The sequence below is a fragment of the Gastrolobium bilobum genome, unplaced genomic scaffold (genome assembly GCF_033153095.1).
Source record: "Gastrolobium bilobum isolate Gb01-03AN ecotype WA unplaced genomic scaffold, APGP_CSIRO_Gbil_v1 utg8583, whole genome shotgun sequence".
Lineage (NCBI taxonomy): Eukaryota > Viridiplantae > Streptophyta > Magnoliopsida > Fabales > Fabaceae > Gastrolobium > Gastrolobium bilobum.
Genome location: NW_026898347.1, coordinates 466,241 through 485,488, shown reverse-complemented (window position 1 = coordinate 485,488; position 19,248 = coordinate 466,241). Strand labels below are relative to the sequence as shown.

Below are 19,248 nucleotides of genomic sequence, written 5' to 3'. Positions count from 1 at the left end.
TGTTATAAAATTTGAATATTTGATTGGTTATATGACTTATTATGGACTATTATATGTATTAAATATAAATTATATTATATATATTAAAAGTATTATTTAATATCAAAACATGTCCCAAGGTTTCAAAATATGCCATTTTTTAGAATTAACGTGTCGGTGTGTCGTGTCCCATGTCAGTGTTCGGTGCATCATAGATAGGAATAATGTCAAAAGGGGAAAAAATTGTAACAACCAAGTTGAGTTACTACCAATCAATTTCTCCGTTAGATCGATTATGTTGATCCAACGGTTATATTTATTTCCATCTTTGTATGGTTATGATTTTCCAAATTTAATATTTTATATTTATTTTCACCTTTGTATGGTTATGATTTCCTATATTTAATGCTTTCATTTTAAATATGGGGAATCATAACCATATAAAGATGAATATAAATATAACCGTTGAATCAACATAATCGATCTAACAGTGAGATTGATTGATAGTAATATGATACTAACACAACTTGGTTGTTACAATATTATTCCCCATAATAAAAACACAAAATAACATTGTACCAAAATTAAATCCTGAAAATGTTGCATTAATTCAATCAATAAATGAGTTTGTTTTAAACGAACTCACGGAAGCAAGACATAAATGCAAATCAAATTATCTATTCAATCCTTCCTTTACTATCAGGAAAACATGCTGAGATTTGACTAAATTAATTGAAGTCAGTGAATTAAATAAGTTATGTCTTATGTGATTATTAATATAGTCAATTTTATTATATATACTTTTAATTAGGGGGGAAACAAGAAACTTTATTTACGAGTAATGAATGCAAACAAGATCAAGTTACATAGAATAAATCCTCCCCAAAAGTCCAGTTGCAGATTAAATTCAAAGCAGAACAGTAATCAGAAGCGGATCATTTTCATTCAAACATTCAAAGCCAAGATGGTAAATGCTATGAAATTCGTGCCTCTAATATTACTGAATAACATGCTGCTATTTTCCTGCGCAAAAATATAATCGGAGAAACAAGTGAGAAGTGGAAGTAAAACATGATCATTTACAGAGAGCAAAATCATTCCGTTTAGGATATACTTCGACCGAATTGACAGATTGTACTCATCCATGCAATCCGATTAGTAAATTACTCAAACACAATCTTCGTTTTAGACAAACTCAGGGAAGCAAGACATAAATGCAAATTAAATCATCTATTCAATCCTTCCTCTACTATTAGAGAGGCATGCTCAGAGTTGACTAAATTAATTCAAGTTAGTGAATTAAATAAGTTACATTTTATGCGATTATTAACATAGTCAATTCTATTATATATAGTTGACTTTAATGTAACAATTTATAGTTTCAATGCAAGATTGAATGATAACAATAAAAAAAACACAATAACATTGTACCAAAATTAAATCCTGAAAATGTTGCATTAATTCAATCAATAAATGAGTTTGGTGTATTGATTGAAAAATAAATGTTAATCAGTTAGCTAGTTTGATCATCGTTATAAATGTTAATCTTCTGTGCAACATCACATAAGACCGAAGAATCTGAAAGTTCAAGGCATTCCCTTGTTGCTATAACTATTCGCAAGCGCCAAAGCATTGCTTGTTATCTTCTTCACCTTCGTCACCCGACGGGATACATCCGTCTTCACCGGACCCTCCGATACTTCGTTGAATCCGTCCATACACGTCCCTTCGTTGGTGAGTGCCGCACTCATCCACGTCAGCACGTTGCTCATATGGAATCGGAACGAGCTGGTGCCATCCCCGGTGCCGGAGGATCCTATCTGCCGCATTTGCTCCAGTGAGTCGCGGATTTGGTTGACAACGTCGTCTAATTTCGAGAAGCAGTCATGGATTGCCTTGGCAGCGGGCGAGTTGTCGGCTTCGCGCGTGAGGTTGGAGAGGTAGGAAGCTGTGCTTTGGACCTTCAAGAGGCTAACGGTTATGGCGACGCGAACTGTAGGACAGGGTTCTGTTGGACAGCATTGGCGTGCTGAGAAAGGGAACTGTAGCAGACTTTCGGGTAGAGCGTGGTGTTACAACTCGTCCGGATGAAATCAGTGTTGCCGTCACTGCCGGTGGTTCCGCCGTTTTCTACGGCGATGGCCGCTGAGAATGCGGCTGCCAAGAAGAGGAGGGATAGTAAGAGATGAAGAGGCCGTTGGGTTGTCATTTTTTGGTTTGGTTCCGTTGTGTTACGATTTGTCTGTTTGTGCAAGCGAGAGCGGTTTATGTAGGCAACATATTTGCGTGAAATTACTATATGTGCGCTATCTTTGGCTGTAATAACGAGAATGCCATCATTTCTTTTCTGTCTAAAACTCTATTTAGCCTCCAGGACGCGTGGAGAAAACTCTCCTATGACTTGTCAATAAGCACGGTTTTAACAGTGAGTTGTAATACAGGGTGCGTATTTGCAAATATTGAAAATTTATTACATGATTTGTTACAAACAGTACTCTGTTATATAGTGCAATGAGTTCGCGGCACTCTGCGTGAAAATTGGTTTTGGATTTTCATTTTTGTTGGTTTCTGACTTTGTTCAATACTTTACGTTTTTCGGCGGGAAAAATTATATTATATTAGGGATTTGATTTTCTCGCGTTGCAATGAGAATTCAATTCTCATGTTGTGACTCAACTAGTGGTAGACCCCATATTTATTAAAAAAGAAAAAGAAAAAGAAAAGAAAAATTTTGCACGCAAATCAAAGGGTCACTAACATAAGAGTTAAAAAGTTTTCCCATTATATTATATAAGAAAGGTTATACGATTTATTTTTGTTTATAATTTTTTATAATCATATCTTAAATATTAATTTTTATTAATTAATAATAATTATTTTTATTAATTAATTATTAATTTACAATAAATGATAATTATTAATTAATAAAAATATAATTATAAAAAATTATAAAGAAAAAATAAGTTGAAAGTATAATATTATATTATCCAAAGGCCAAAGCTCACAAAGGGATATTTCCCGATTTCCCTCGCTCACTCACTTTCTACTCTCAGCTGCTACCTTTGAAATGTCCATTACTCCAAAATTTCTCACAACCTTTATTTTTATTATCTAATTATTCTTTCTTTTCAGATTTTGATTTTGATTTTGCTTACGAGTTTATAACGTTCATGGAATTTTGCGCAAGGTTTTTACTTTTTAGGTCATAACTCTTCCAAAATTCCGCGCTTCGTTTTGAGATCGGTCAGTTCCTTCTTCACATTTTCAGTTTTATGCTTTTTTTCCTCTTTAATTTACTTATTTTTACTGAATATGTTGCATGGGTTGTTTGTGTTGTTCGTAGATACGGATGAATTTATTTTAACTGTAGGGATGGTTAGTTAGGAAGCGCTTGGGACCTTCAGTGTTTTTGTTTTTTAAACCTCGTGTTTGCTTCGTAATCTCTCCATTTTCCTTCAGTCGTTCTGATAGTTCGGGAAATGATTGATTTTCTTATATGCGTCTTGTGCTGTGATAATGCCATATGTGTGTGTTTGATTTTAGTTTAAGTGATTAAACAGGTTTTGGGAAATTTACGGAGTCTTTGAGAAAGTTTATTTTGTGTGCTGAAGGGGAAAAGGGGAGAGGAAGCTTTCGTTTTTGTTGTGAAGCCAAAAATAGCGTCGTAGGGTCAGTGTTTAGCACCATTCTGTAACGTAACTTGCTTGGATTTATTCACACATTAGCTTCAGCAATTCTTGCTGAAATATGGCGGTTATGTCCCCTCTCCCTATTAGTCATCTTTGAAGCAACTTAAGTCTTAGGTGTATATCCTTCTTGTTCTTTTTCCACTCCTTGCTAATGATTTATATTATTCTCTAATACACCCCCTCACGCAAGAGCCCTTTGGGCTAGAAGCGTGGATATTGCACATGCCCAATTTTTGGTTTACCTTTTGTGCTTTTTATTTTAATTCCACCTTAAAGTGGAGGGCGGTGAGGATCGATCTTGTGACCTTGTAGTCACTCAAGCTCTGATACCATAACCAATTCAACCCAAAACCTTAAGATGTTGAGTGAGTGCCTTTTTAATGATTTATATTATTCTCTAACAGTATGTTGTATCCATTTTATCTCATTATGTTTTGTATATGAGTGGTGTCATTTATAGTTATTAGTTTTAATCTAGTATCTTTTTGGGTTTCAGTTTCTGCTGCACTTCCAAAAGAATTGGTTGTGCAGCCCTTGTTTCCGGACGCCAGCTTTAAGTGTCTGTCGGCTTTTGAGTTCCATTATGGCAGGTGATTCTTTTCTAATCTCCAATGGAGACAGCATTGGCATTGTCAAGCCACTACCTATTCCGCAGAGGACTTACCAAGTAGTGGTGGCTGCCACCCAAAATATGGGCATCGGTAAGGATGGAAAATTGCCCTGGAGATTACCTACTGATCTCAAATTTTTTAAGGAGATCACTGCGAAAACATCTGACCCTGAGAAGAAGAATGCTATTGTAATGGGAAGAAAAACATGGGAGAGTATCCCTCTTGATTACAGGCCTCTTTCTGGTCGCCTTAATGTTGTTCTGACTCGCTCAGGTAGCTTTGATATTGCAACGGCAGAGAATGTTGTTATATGTGGAAGTATGTCTTCTGCATTGGAACTTTTAGCTGCTTCTCCTTACTGTCTGTCAATTGAGAAAGTATTCGTCATAGGAGGTGGTCAAATATTTAGGTATATCCTTTTTTTTTTCCCTTCTACTCCTTCCCTTTCATATTGAGCTCTTTCTCTGTTATGGCTGATAATTTCCATGTACAGAGAGGCTCTCAACGCACCTGGATGTGAAGCTATCCACATCACAGAAATTCAAGCAAGCATCGAGTGTGACACTTTTATGCCTCCAGTTGATTCTACTATATTTCGGCCATGGTACTCATCCTTCCCTAAGATGGAAAACAACATCAGCTATTCTTTCACCACTTATGTGCGTGTAAGGAGTTCTGCAGCAGAGTGCCTAAGTCAAAATGCTTATCCTCCTTTGGATAATAATTCAGATTACATTAAATTTGAGATTGAGAAATTTTCTTTTCTTCCTAATATGATTTTTGAGAGACATGAGGAGTACATGTATCTTAGGCTGGTTCAAGAAATCATTTCTGAAGGTACAACTAAGGATGATAGGACGGGGACCGGTACCTTGTCAAAATTCGGTTGCCAGGTAATATTTTTATTGGTATATTGAGGGTGGTTGTGTTTTATATGCTGACTTCATCACTATATTTCCACAGATGAGGTTCAATCTGCGCAAAAGCTTTCCTCTTCTAACAACTAAGGCATGTAGTGGAGTTTACTGTTTAAGATATGTGTTTAATCTATTGTGCAAAATGACTTGTCATTCATGTGATTTTGTTTCTTTTTCCTGTTGTTTTGATTTAATTATTTTTGGTGTTTCCTACTTTGGATGTTTATTGGGGAAGAGGAATATCTATTTTAACATTTGATAGAGAAGTTGACTTGATTTCTTCATTTGATTCCCAGAAAGTATTTTGGCGAGGGGTTGTTGAAGAGCTTCTTTGGTTTATTAGTGGCTCAACAAATGCCAAGGTAATGATATCTTTTGCTAATTTTTTCCACACGCATACAAATCCTCACGTTTCTTAGTTAGGTCACAAACAAGCTGAATTTAGCCAAATATTGTGGAACTTGAGGTTGGTGTACTTTATATTATTTAAGTTTAGGTCTAAATAGAGGTAGACTTATGGAAAGCTAGGAGCTTCCAATCCAACTCACTTTCCCAGTATTATTTGTTTTTTAAATTTTATTGAACTTGTAAATTTGAAATTATTGATCAAATGTGTATAATATGATTGGATTCTTGTTAATCCATACATAACTGAATGAATTTATCTTTTATGCTAAATGCTTTGAGACAGAATGTCATGATATGTAGAAAAATTGGGAAACGTTTCACTTGCTCAAGGAGAGTTTGTTGAATGTTTGCTTGGTTCTTTGGTGAATAGTTAAAAGCCAGGCATAAGAAGCTTCAAACTCATAAGCTGTTGACTCATATCTGTCACTGTTTTGATGAAACATTAGATCTTGATGGTCGCTAAGGAAGTTCATGGAATTTTGTTTATATTGGAGATTGAAAAAATTAATCTATTTGTGATGCTATAGAATATAAGATAGTTTGATGATAGCTCAATTTCCACTTGCTTGTCCACTTTTTCTTTGTTGATGTCAAAAGTATAAATGGTTCTGGACTAAAACTTCAATCACAATACTTAACTTGCATGAGGTGTTTTGTTTTTTGGTTCTCAAAGAATCTTTTGTCGGTAGAGCAGATATGATTATTTTGAACTTCATACTTAAAACATGTTATACTGACAGGTTCTCCAGGAAAAAGGCATCCATATATGGGATGGCAATGCATCCAGAGAATACCTCAATAGGCAAGCATGACTATCAATTGTTTTAAGTACAAATTGTATACTTTTCTTCTTGCAATTACTAGCTGGCTTTACCTTTTTTATTACAGTATTGGTTTCACAGAGCGGGAGGAAGGTGACTTGGGACCTGTTTATGGGTTTCAGTGGAGGCACTTTGGTGCCAGGTAGGTGGATTATACTTTTTTTCTGAGTAGGTCAATAGATTTATGTGTAATAGCCCAGTTCTTTATTCCCTGTCTTGCATTTTATAGGTATACTGACATGCATACTGACTACTCCGGCCAAGGATTTGATCAGCTTTTAGATGTTATTAACAAGTTAAAGCATAATCCTGATGATCGACGGATCATTCTCTCTGCATGGAATCCACCTGATCTTAAATTGATGGCTCTTCCACCCTGCCACATGTTTGCACAGGTCTGCAGCCATATTTGAGTTTCTCATTTAAAAAAGTCTCTCTCTTTTTCTCCATTTTAAAGATTTTTTTTTTAATTTTTAATTTTATCTTTTGCAGTTCTATGTAGCAAATGGGGAGTTATCATGTCAAATGTATCAGCGATCTGCTGACATGGGCCTGGGCGTGCCATTTAATATTGCATCTTATGCCCTTTTGACATGCATGATTGCTCATGTTTGTGGTATGCAAATTATGAAAGCATTTGCTATAGACTTAAAAATATGTAGTTGTATGTACATATCTTCTTAAATCTTGAGTTTTTTTTGGTGGAATAAGAGATGATATATGCCATTTCATTTGGTTGTAAATGGTTTTAAGCAAATTAATAGGTGGTGGTTCTCTAATATTTAATATTATGTTGCGGTTACTTTTGTGTGCAGGGGCCAGGGGGTAATAATCAGACTTGTGCATGTGCTGAGCTCAGCCCAAGCCTGATTTAGTTTTGTTGGTTAAACTGAGATTGACCCCAGAAAAGTTTATCTCTTTAAATCTTTTTTTTTTTGGGATATCAGTCTTGCGAGGAGGTTGATTCAGTTCTATATATTCTTTTTTAGTAACTGAAAAACTTATGCGTACAAGAGACCAAAGCCTTTATCTTTCTGTTGATTTTTCTTGGTAGTATTCTTTCGTATAATGCACTCTTCATCATTTTTTATAGCTTTTTTTTTTTTTTTGGGTAAAGTTGTTTTCAGAAGTTTATCAAAAAGTTTTTGTTTTACCATTGTAGGTTGGTGTAGGTGGGTTCAGGGTTCAGAAGTTTATTGGTTTTGATAGTATCATTATAGAAGAATACAGCTTAAAAAAGTAATTTAAAAATAGACTTACCAATCGTTATATTCTGTTTTTTTCTTGTCAGAACTTATTCCAGGTGATTTTATCCATGTTATTGGGGATGCACATGTTTACCGCAATCATCTGATGCCTTTGCAGGAGCAGCTACATAACCTACCAAAACCTTTTCCAGTATGTGTAATGTTCAAGGAAATTATTTGCTTTAATGTAGTTTGCTATAAAACTTTTACCATTTAGCACCCTTTACAATTTGTTTCCTTGTTGACTACCTTAATTTCAATGCAGTCTTTGAAGATAAATCCAAAGAAGAAAGATATAGATTCTTTTGTGGCTGCTGATTTCAAGCTCATAGGCTATGATCCTCACCAGAAGATTGAGATGAAGATGGCTGTTTAACATCTAGTAGATTCTCAGTCCCGTCTTCAGGTTGTGTCTGCTTTTTAAAATGAGGCAAGTATCCAATTTAATCTTATATATTGAACTCCGCTGGATATTATTTTATCATTATTATTTATGTAAAGGAGATATATAGAATGTGTTTTGGTGCTTTATTATGGTCCATAAGCCGTAGAACCATGGTGAGCTTGTATGCTGAAGTGTTGTGCTAGATCGCTTCTAATTTGTTATCATCTTGTCACCTTAAGGGCTGTATGGCGAACTAAATGACAGGTTCAGAAATTTTTAGGTTTCATAACTAGTTTCATAAATCTATATAAATTTGAAATTGATTTAAAATAATAATTATTTTGTTTGAAATTTGGTCTTGAACTGGTTTAGCATTAAATGTTATTTAGTAAAACTTGTGTCTTTAAAATTCAAATAAAGTTGGAAGAGAAAAAGGAAGCAATTGATTTAAATAAGGGAAAAGTGTTTGTCCTTTTAATTATGGGGTAGTTTCTAAACTTTGTTTTGGATTTCTTTTGAAACAAGTTTTGACTTAAAAACTGATTTGGTAAGATTCAAAATTTGCACAGCTACCAAACATAAAAAATTCGACACCAATTTCATCACACCTAATTATTTTGTTGTGAGTTTTACGAACGTGCCCATAAAATGTTATTAATGATTCTGCTTCAGAGAATTTTATGAGAATGCTTAGGTTTTTTCTTCTGGTGAGTTTTTTTAATTGATACCAAGTCACTTGATTTGCATATTTTCTTTTTCAGTGTTTCATATGCTGTTATTCGATGCGGAAGCCTTGTATTTCATTGTTTCAGGCACAATCATTGGAGGATTATGTTAGATCTGTGTACAAATTACGAACAACTCGTTGAACAGACTTCAATAGTCATATATATTGCTAGTGGAAATCTTTTAGGTCCACATGTTATGACTGTAAGGTGATTTAGGTTAGGTGCATTTTCTTTTCTTCGGATTTATTCGCTCATAGATACTTTTGAGGGATCAGAAACTTTAAGTTAAAGATCGGCTGTCTCTTTGAGGTGGCTGTTTTTTTATCTTTGTTCCTCTTCGTGTTTGCTTACATTTTGATGAGGTTGTTTATACTTGTTTGGTTGTGTCCTCGAATATGCTTGCCAATTCGTTTTTTGGATTTGGGAGGTTACCGAGTGAAAATAATTAACGAGTACAAAGCCGGTGGGAGAAGCCATTAACCAACAAAAACAATGAAACCACGTTACCTAAGTAGTTTTGGTGTGAGCCCTCACAACCCATCTATGAATTTGAGGAATCCCTATAAAGTCACCTCTAATGTTTGGTAGGAGGTGAAAAAAAATTTCCTAGGAAAATGGGATGGAGAAAATTATATGTTTATGTTTGATAGGAGGTGAAGTAAAAATTTGGCCTGAAAAATTTCTTTCCATCATTTGCTTTTGTATGTAAAATGGTTGGAAAAGATTACTGTTGAAGGGATGAAGTTGATTTTTTTTTCATGTGTTTGGGAAAATTAACACATAACATCAGTAAAATTAAATTAATATTTTTGGAAAAATTGTGGCCTAAGAAACACTTTTTAGTAACTTGTGTTTGAAATTTTTTTTTTTCTGATAATTTTTTTTTCCCTCTACTAAAGCCCCCCCCCCAAAAGACAATGGGACGTGAATTCCAACAACACATTGTATAGACATGCAGATCTAACTTGACCAAGAATATCACAGGGCAATCTCGCTGTTCATATTACTGCAGACTTTGATTGAAGACGCGAAATTGGACTCCGTTAAAATGTCAAGATATTGTCCTTCAGCAGAGAAAGTTAAACAATAGTGTACCAAAAAAATAAAATAAAAAGTTAAACAATTGAGGCACAGGGGTCTTTCACTCTTCAAAAGCTAGAAGACTATCAATTCAGGTTGTGGGGATGGTAACGATGATTTTTATTTTTATTTTTTTTGGTACATTGGTAATGATGACTTTGTTTCAAATACATTTATCAAATCCAATATCATAGCCAAATAAGTGAGAGCTACTACTGAAACTTAAATGAAAGCACAGTTTGGAGAAGGAATAATTAATGAATCATTCCTCACATTTAGAAAGAAGGTTGTGAAACTGTTGGAAGAAGAGAAACTGGAACATACTATTCTCATGTTCATGATAGAAAAAATAATAGAAATTTAACAATTTTTATGTAAAGTACTTTCTTTCCTAAAAAATAGTGAAAAATATATAATATTATATAAATTCAATAACAAAATAATAACTTATCAAATTAATAATGACTTTCAAATTAGTTTTTGAATTTGAATCATAAATCAGATTGGATTGGATTGTCCTTTCAATTCAAATTTGAAATCACAAATCCTAGGTTGAATTTCGAATCACAAATTGGGATATAACATAAATTGCATGATTGTGGAATTTATGGTCTGATACATGACCAATTTTGATACAGGTTGTCGATTTGTATTGTTCGACTTCCGTGTTGTATCGTAAAAGAGAAAGAGAGAGAGAAAATTGACACGATGATTTATTCTGGTTCACCAAACGTAGACTACGTTTAGCTTGTATCTGTACTACATTCATCTCACTATCACTCGGTTTAGAAGAGAATATAAATAGGATTTAAAAAACTCTAACAGCACAACTATTCATGGCTCAAGGGCAAACTATTAAGAAAAATAAAATTAAAATAAATCGGAGGTCCCCAGCAACTATTCATGGGCTTAGTTGCCTTTCCGCTGACCTCGCTAATAAGATCCTTTATCAGTATGCGAAGTATGAGTCGTATCCAATATATAAGATGCCAAAGTCTAAACAAGTTATGTGAACACGTAAAATAGCTTACCTCACGTGCAAAGCCTAGCTTATGACATATTAATATACCATGATTACCATCATCCATGAAATGTCATGTGCTTGGTAACGGATTAAAAAAACATGCGAGATGCTGTAACTCCGGGGCTATTCTTACCTTTTCTCGTTCTCAATTGTTTTCTTAATTAGCTAATAGCTATCATAATTAGTGGTGAAATGAAGGAGCAGTTAGGAGGCGATCTCCTCCTTCAAATTTGTGAGTTTAAGCATTGTTTTTGAATTTTTGATCATATAATTAGTGATCGCTCCTCTCAAAATTAATAAAAACCTTTAGTTGTGACTAAAATATTTATATTTTTGTCATATAAATAATTATAATTTCAAAAAGAATATATGTTATAATTTCGTCCCCACACAAAATTTCCTGATTTTGCCTTTAATTATAATACTTAATTAAGATTTTGCACTTAAAATATTTAGGAAGTCTTAAGTTTTCAGTGATAATATATTTTACTAATGATACATATAGGGGTATTTTTTTATTTATTTTTTGGATTATTAAGGGTATTCTTAAAAAACTATGAACTTTTTATAGCATGGTATAAATTTTCGTAAATAGTATTCAACATTAATTTGTAAATCTGGCTATTACTATGATTACACAATTATAAAAATAAAAATATCCTATATGTTTGAAATGAACTACCGATGCACTATTCTTTGGAATGTATGTCCCGAGATTAGCAGTGATAGCTAAACGAATCAGATATTTTTTAAGGGTATTTGACCCGACTCGTGAAGGCTTAGATTTACTTGTCTAAAATTGGTTGTTAGAACTAGGCTTGAACTTATATGGAAGCTCGTTTAATAAAAAGGCCTCAAGTTCCAATTGAAAAGTTCGGCCTTAGAGCCTCTGATACTGGCTTAGTATACTAACTTTTATTTTTATTTTATATTTTTTATGCTACTGATAATAGCGCTCTCTCTCTCCAACCTATTTCATCCCATTTTATTAGTTAAACAAACTTTATGAATGCTTTTGTTCAATATTATGTTATTTTGATATATATTGAATTTATGAATATCAGTGGAATTATTAGTGTTGTTGATTCTATATTCTGTTTGGATAAATTTTTATTGTCTTATCTTTTTTTATCAAGCTAATAAGTTAAATCAGTCTTTTATTTTTTTGCAAATAAATCAAGTCACATGCCGATAATTATATTCATAACAAGTAACATATTAGGTCAGATGTTGCGAATAATCGACAAGTGCACCGATCGTTCCAAGTAATAATAGGGAAAGTAGAGTATCGTCTCCACGAGGATTTATAACTATTCCTCTCTTGTTGGATTAATAAAAATGATTTAAGAACAATTATGGTTTGTGAAATATGAGAACAATTCAAGAAAATGTAAATGATTCAAAAGTTCTTAAAGAAATTCAAGAACGAAATAAAGGTTGAGTAATATTTGAGAGAATATTGCGGTAAAGAGAAACAAACACCTCCCACCTTGCAACTTGGATTACATTTACGTTTACTTATTCAATTGATCAAACGATTCATCGTCTTTTATATGATTAGTTAAGCCCTAATTCCTTAGTGACGTTAACCTTATTAACTCTATTAGAATTCTAATCCCTTAGAAATCCTTTTTCAAGTTAAACATTAGAATCAATGAATCTTTAACGTTTGCGGTTCATGTAGCCTATCCCTAGTGCATGCATGAACCGTTATCTTATCATTTGTCAGGAATTAGAATTTCAATATCCCTATTGCAAACCCTAACCCTCGCAATCCTAATAGATTGATCAGTTCCAAAAGAATTATAACATGAAGAACAAGGAAAGATAAATTCAATTAAAATAGATAAACGTAAAATTCAACCAAACTATAAGGGGCTCACATCAAGGGTTGTGACCCTTACCACAATGATGAAACTAGCCAGACATATTCATGTCTGACAAAATAATCATAAAAGAAAATAACATTCAGAACCTAAAAGAGAAAAGGAAGATGAAGATCTTCCGTCTTGATCGTTCGAATCTTTGAAACTCCAAGAAGCTCCCAAGAATTCTCCCTCTCTTTGTTGTTTTCTCTTCCTTATTGTCCAAAAGTTCCTCCTCCATGTGTTTCTGACCCTTTTATTAGGTTTTAGGAAAACCTAATCTCACTTGCCCTCCAATTGGGCCCTTTTTAGTGTAATTCGCATTAATTTGGAATAAAATTTATATCGCCCACGCACCGTGCGCCAAGTCTGGCGCACCGTGCATGAGAAAACAGAGCTGAAGCTGTCAATGGCGCACCGTGCGCCAGGCCCCGCGCACCGTGTGCCACCTCCCGCGCACCGTGCGCCAGGATACATGGACGAATTGCATAAAATGGCGCACCGTGCGCCAGGTTCCGAGCACCGTGCGCCAGCTGGAAAATCTTACTTCTCTCTTTTGCTTCCTTTTATGGAGTTTTCTGCTATTAAAACACATAAATTGAGTGAGAGAATGATTGAGAAGGAATAATCAATATTTCTTGTATTTATGACTTATTTTCACACATTTATGATTAATTCCTTACTTCTTTTAAGTTAGAAAGCATCATATGCTAGACGCACATCAAACAATTCCCAGATTTAGATGTTGTTATCCTCAGCAATAAACAGAATTAAAACATGGGAAGCAAGGTTCAATTAATCAAGCTTAGCATTGCACAGACAATCATAAAGATTACTATGCTAAGCATGAATGATTTCCAAGTCAAAACTGAAAACGATGCTTATCAACTTCATTCAAATATCAGAGTCTAACTTGATTACCCCTCACAAAGACATAATATTCACTCATCACTCAGTGTTTGGGGGTATTCATCATCACTCATTTCATCACAGCTGTTGCACTACCATAAGCTTGATCTTAGTCTCAAGTTCCTGAAGATGAGGAACGCCAACACATGCATGATTGATCAAAAGGGCTTCTTAAGGTTATAACTTGGTTTGGCTTAAGGTTAGGATCATTTGGAAAGTGGCTGAATAATCATTGAGATTGAAACACCATTTTCATTAAGACTCAATCATATCTCAATTTAGGTTTCAACTCCACTATTTACTTGAATTTATGATTCATCCTTTTTGTTCACCTTTTTCTTCATCATTGTTTTTCAAATTTTCAATTTATTTTTTTCTTTCCTCTTTGAATTCATTTGAGGACTAGTTTTCTTTTCTTTTTCTTTTCAACTGCTTAACTCTAGTGGAGCTTACCTTAATCACTTCTAACTTTTGATTATTGACATTTCAATCTCTATCAAGGTAAGTTCTGGTGGAAGTGGTTTAGATAGTTTAATCAGGTAATTGAACAAAAACAGTCTCAGGCTCAACATGGTTAGCAATGAAAAAATTTTCGGGTGTCTATTTGGCCATAAGCTAGTAGAATAGAATGCCTTTATCACCTCAATCAACACATGCATTGGAGAGAATTAGATCTAGTTCTAGAGAACTACCACAGGGAGGACTCTCTAAAAAAAAATTAACTGTATAGGCTCAAACCTCACCAGCTGTGGTATCAAACTAGACTCTTCCTACTTTTATTTCAAGCATCATTATCCATTATTAACATAGAAATCAACAAACGAGCAATCATAATCTCTATTCATGCTCTATGCAATGCCATGACAATAATACATATCATACAACGCTTCCTTATTTTCAATCAATGAATTGACTGAGTAGCACCTCTAAATCTGAACATGCTTTCACATATCAATTATTACTAAAAAATTAAAACTAAAACAAAAATAAACTGGAAAGGTTAAAATAACTCCCCTAAAGTAGACATGAATTCTCTGATTTTCTGTTGAACTTTTCTGTTGTTCCGCTGTATGTGATACTTCAGATAACGCGTTTGTGGCCAATTCCCAGATTTAGAACATTGTTGTCCCCAACAATAACTAAACTAGTCGTGGAAAGTAACTGTTGCGCAAGTAAAACACACCCATGTGAAATATCAAGCAGAAAATAACATGACCACCGTATTGGAGAATTACAAACCAAAGACCAAAAACTAACTCTTTCTAAATTTTAAAAGACTCAACATAATTAAATAAGAAAATTACTCAAAAATTATTGGGTTGCCTCCCAACTAACGCTTGTTTAACGTCACGAGTATGACATACCCCATGTGATTATGGTGGTTGGAAGCACGTTACCATTGATGACCCAATCTTCTTGGTCCAGTATTGTGTCTTTCCATAATAATCATATGCACGTGGACGAGGAGGAGGGTTCTCAGGAACTTTAAATTTAGTCTTCACATGCTTTTCCATACTCTTGGATTTTTCCATCTTAACCTTTGTCTTGCTTTCTTCATGTTGCTGATGGACTTCCTTCTTTGTGGGGTTTAGTCTTCTCTGAGGTTGTCTCACAAGTTTAACATTGTCTTCATTTAGAATCATGTGAGTACAGAAAGAATGGTTGATGCCCTTCAAATCAGAAATAGACCACCCAATAGCTGTCTTGTGCTCCTTGAGCACTTTCAACAACTTCTCTTCTTCATCCATAGACAACTCTTTATTGATGATAACAGGGTATTGCTCTTCATCTCCAAAAAAGGCATATTTCAGAGTTTCAGGTAACTCTTTCAATTCTGTTTTTGGTGCTAATGTAACTATATCATTTCCTTTCTTTTCTAGCACCTCAAAAACAACTTCTAACTCTTCTTGTGGAGTAGCTTCATTTTGAGCCTTCAACTCTTCTTCAAGCTCTTGATAATCATTTTTCTCTTCCATAACCACCTCTTCAAACACATCAAGTCTGAAACAATCACTCTGATCAGATGAATTCTTCATAGCATCGAAAACATTGATAGTGATTTTCTCATCATTCATCCTCAACTCGAGCTTTCCTTGTTCTACATCAATCATAGCTCGAGCTGTGGCCAAGATCGGTCTACCCAACAGAAGGGGCATTTCACTCTCCTCCTTCATGTCTAACACGATGAAATCAGCAGGGAAGATGAACTTGTCAACTTTAACAAGAACATCTTCTATGATTCCATTAGGTCTCCTCAATGAACGATCAGTAAGCTGTAGAGAGACCATAGTTGGCTTCAATTCAGAAATTCCCAACGACTTATACATCGACAATGGCATCAGATTGATGCTTGCTCCAAGATCACAAAGTGCCCGGCCAACATTGGTGTTGCCTATCGCAATTGGGATGTTGAAACTCCCAGGATCTCGAAGCTTTGGTGGAAACTTCTTTTGTATAATGGCACTGCACTCTTCAATAAGTGCTACTGTCTCATAATCCTGCAATCTATGCTTTCTAGACAACAAATCTTTCATGAATTTAACATAGTTAGGCATATTAGCTAAAGCCTCAGCAAAAGGAATATTAATATGCAACTTTTTAAACATATCTAAAAATCTGGCATATTGTTGCTTCTGTGCTTGCTGCTTGAGCTTCATAGGATAAGGAGGTTTCTCAAAGCGAGAATAATCCATTAGTTGCTTTGGGGCTTCAACAGGTTTCTCCTTTGCCTCTTCTTTTTCTTGCCGTGCAGGCGTTTCTACCTCTTTTTCTTGCTCCGGCTCAATCACTGGTTCATCAACTTTCGTTTTCTGAACCACTTTTGGCTTGTCTTGAGGAATGATCACAATTCCACTCCTGGTTACAATGGATTTGCATTCTGCCTTAGGGTTCACAATAGTATCACCAGGAAATTGCCCTTGAGTTCTTTCAGCTAACTGCCTAGACAACTAGCCTATTTGGTTCTCCAAGTTCCGGATAGAAGCATCTTGGTTCTTGTGGTAGGCTCTTGTCTCATTCATAAAGGCATCATTAGTCTGCATGTGATCATTTGTGGTCTTAGAAAGCTGTATCATAGCTTTCTCCAACTCTGATGGCTCTTTATGTGGAAGAGGAAGAGGTTACAGGTAATAGTTGGATTTATAATCCAAGCCTCCCCCTTGATTTCTCCTCTGAAAGTTGCTCCCTTGGCCGCCATTCTGATTCCTCTGGAAACTTTGGGTATTATGTGGTGGTCTTGGATCATACCAAACGCCATTGACCTGGAACGCTTTAGCTCCATTGAGTGTAGGGCACTCATTAGTATCATACGGCTCTTTGCAGTACTCACAGTTGAATACATTAACTTTAGATGAGATCTGCATTTTATCTAGCTTGGCGTTCATACTGGCTAACTGTTGAGAAATCACCTTTTGCTCAGCCAGTGATGCATCATTATTCCCCAGTTGTAAAAGTCTCTTCTTTGGTTGAACTGGTTGAACTGCAGTAGAGGCATTCTCATTCCTTGCCATAAAATCAATCAACTCTAAGGTTTCAGTTGCTGTCTTCTTTCCTATAGTCCCACCAGCTGCACCATTGACAATCATTTTGGAATCTGGTGTCATCCCATTATAGAAGACTGTGACCTTCTTTGTCTCTGGCAAGTCATATTGTGGACACTTTCTGATCAACTCCTGGTATTGAGTCCAGGTTGCACGTAAGGTCTCTCCTGGCTGTTGGGTAAAGTTGGTGATCTCATTCACCAACTTATTGTACTTTTCCATGGAAAAGTGCTCAGCATAGAATTTGGCTGCTAACTCGTCACATGTGCGGATACTGTTAGGAGCCTGTCGATTTAACCATTTGAGAGCTCCCCTGGTCGAAGAAAACGGGAATAATCGGAGTCTGATCGCATCATCTGTCACTCCGTTGTGCTTAGTTGTATCACAGATTCTTAAAAATCTGTCTATGAAGTCGTGAGGATCTTCATAGTCTTCCCTACCAAACTGAGTTTTCTCCACCAACGTGATTAGTGCTGGCTGGATGTTATAGTTATTGGCATTAATTGGTGGCTTGACAATGCTCGAGTTTGGCCTTGTGAATTTTGGGGCCAAAACTGACTCCATCAACTCCTCTGCCGGTGGATCTTGAGCTACCATCTCTGTTTCTACTTCAAATTGTGGAGTAGAATTTTCTGCTTCAAAACGTGAAGTAGAAGTCTCTGCTTGCCTCTTCTGCTTGGTGAGTTGTCTTAATCTTTTTGCAGTCCTTTCTATCTCTGGATCGTAGATTAAAGTTTCAGGATCAACTGTACCACGCATAAACTAAAGCAAACAGATTAGTAACACAAAATCCAATCAAGAAAATCAAAAGTTATAAATGAACTTGGCGTAGTCAATCCCCGGCAACGGCGCCAAAAACTTGTTGCGAATAATCGGCAAGTGCACCGATCGTTCCAAGTAATAATAGGGAAAGTGGAGTATCGTCACCGCGAGGATTGAGGCACCAAAGTTATTATAACTATTCCTCTCTTGTTGGATTAATAAAAATGGTTTAAGAACAATTATGGTTTGTGAAATATGAGAACAATTCAAGAAAATGTAAATGATTCAAAAGTTCTTAAAGAAATTCAAGAACGAAATAAAGGTTGAGTAATATTTGAGAGAATATTGCGGTAAAGAGAAACAAACACCTCCCACCTTGCAACTTGGATTACATTTACGTTTACTTATTCAATTGATCAAACGATTCATCATCTTTTATATGATTAGTTAAGCCCCAAATCCTTAGTGACGTAAACCTTATTAACTCTATTAGAATCCTAATCCCTTAGAAATCCTTTTTCAAGTTAAACATTAGAATCAATGAATCTTTAACGTTTGCAGTTCATGTAGCCTATCTCTAGTGCATGCATGAACCGTCGTTATCTTATCCTTTGTCAGGAATTAGAATTCCAATATCCCTATTGCAAACCCTAACCCTCGCAATCCTAATAGATTGATCAGTTCCAAAAGAATTATAGCATGAAGAACAAGGAAAGATAAATTCAATTAAAATAGATAAACGTAAAATTCAACCAGACTACAAGGGGTTCACATCAAGGGTTGTGACCCTTACCACAATTATGAAACTAGCCAGACATATTCATGACTGACAAAATAATCATAAAAGAAAATAACATTCAGAACCTAAAAGAGAAAAGGAAGATGAAGATCTTCCGTCTTGATCATTCGAATCTTTGAAACTCCAAGATGCTCCCAAGAATTCTCCCTCTCTTTGTTGTTTTCTCTTCCTTGTTGTCCAAAAGTTCCTCCTCCATGTGTTTCTGACCCTTTTATTAGGTTTTAGGAAAACCTAATCTCACTTGCCCTTCAATTGGGCCCTTTTTAGTGTAATTTGCATTAATTTGGAATAAAATTTATATCGCCCACGCACCGTGCGCCAAGTCTGGCGCACCATGCATGAGAAAACAGAGCTGAAGCTGTCAACGACGCACCATGTGCCAGGTCCCGCACACCGTGCGCCACCTCCCGTGCACCGTGCGCCAGGATACAGGGACAAATTGCATAAAATGGCGCACCGTGCGCAAGGTCCCGAGCACCGTGCGC

At 35.4% G+C, this 19,248-nt stretch overlaps 1 protein-coding gene and 1 pseudogene across 2 annotated transcripts; one reads left to right on the top strand and one right to left on the bottom strand.

The window, feature by feature from the left end:
- Positions 1-1,565: 1,565 nt before the first annotated feature.
- LOC133315106 (21 kDa protein-like) lies at positions 1,566-2,188 on the bottom strand (annotated as a pseudogene).
- Positions 2,189-3,018: 830 nt separating this feature from the next.
- On the top strand, positions 3,019-9,076 carry LOC133315118 (bifunctional dihydrofolate reductase-thymidylate synthase). 2 transcript variants are annotated; one of them, XM_061516683.1, is made up of 12 exons: positions 3,019-3,222; positions 4,165-4,688; positions 4,773-5,172; positions 5,243-5,287; positions 5,493-5,558; positions 6,345-6,406; positions 6,493-6,567; positions 6,655-6,820; positions 6,918-7,041; positions 7,717-7,823; positions 7,938-8,102; positions 8,870-9,076. In XM_061516683.1, the coding sequence occupies exons 2-11, from the start codon at positions 4,252-4,254 to the stop codon at positions 8,046-8,048; spliced, it is 1,593 nt and encodes a 530-aa protein (XP_061372667.1). In that variant the 5' UTR covers positions 3,019-3,222; positions 4,165-4,251; the 3' UTR covers positions 8,049-8,102; positions 8,870-9,076. The 2 variants fall into 2 exon arrangements, with proteins under 2 accessions (XP_061372667.1, XP_061372666.1); XM_061516682.1 differs by having other exon boundaries at positions 8,819-9,076.
- The last annotated feature ends 10,172 nt before the right edge of the window (positions 9,077-19,248 follow it).

Excerpts from the sequence above, each read along its gene's own strand:
- LOC133315118 (XM_061516683.1), top strand. The coding sequence starts at position 4,252 with ATGGCAGGTGATTCTTTTCTAATCTCCAATGGAGACAGCATTGGCATT. Across the intron at positions 6,407-6,492 it reads TCCAGAGAATACCTCAATAG|TATTGGTTTCACAGAGCGGG; the intron begins GCAAGCATGACT and ends TTTTTATTACAG. Across the intron at positions 6,821-6,917 it reads CCTGCCACATGTTTGCACAG|TTCTATGTAGCAAATGGGGA; the intron begins GTCTGCAGCCAT and ends TATCTTTTGCAG.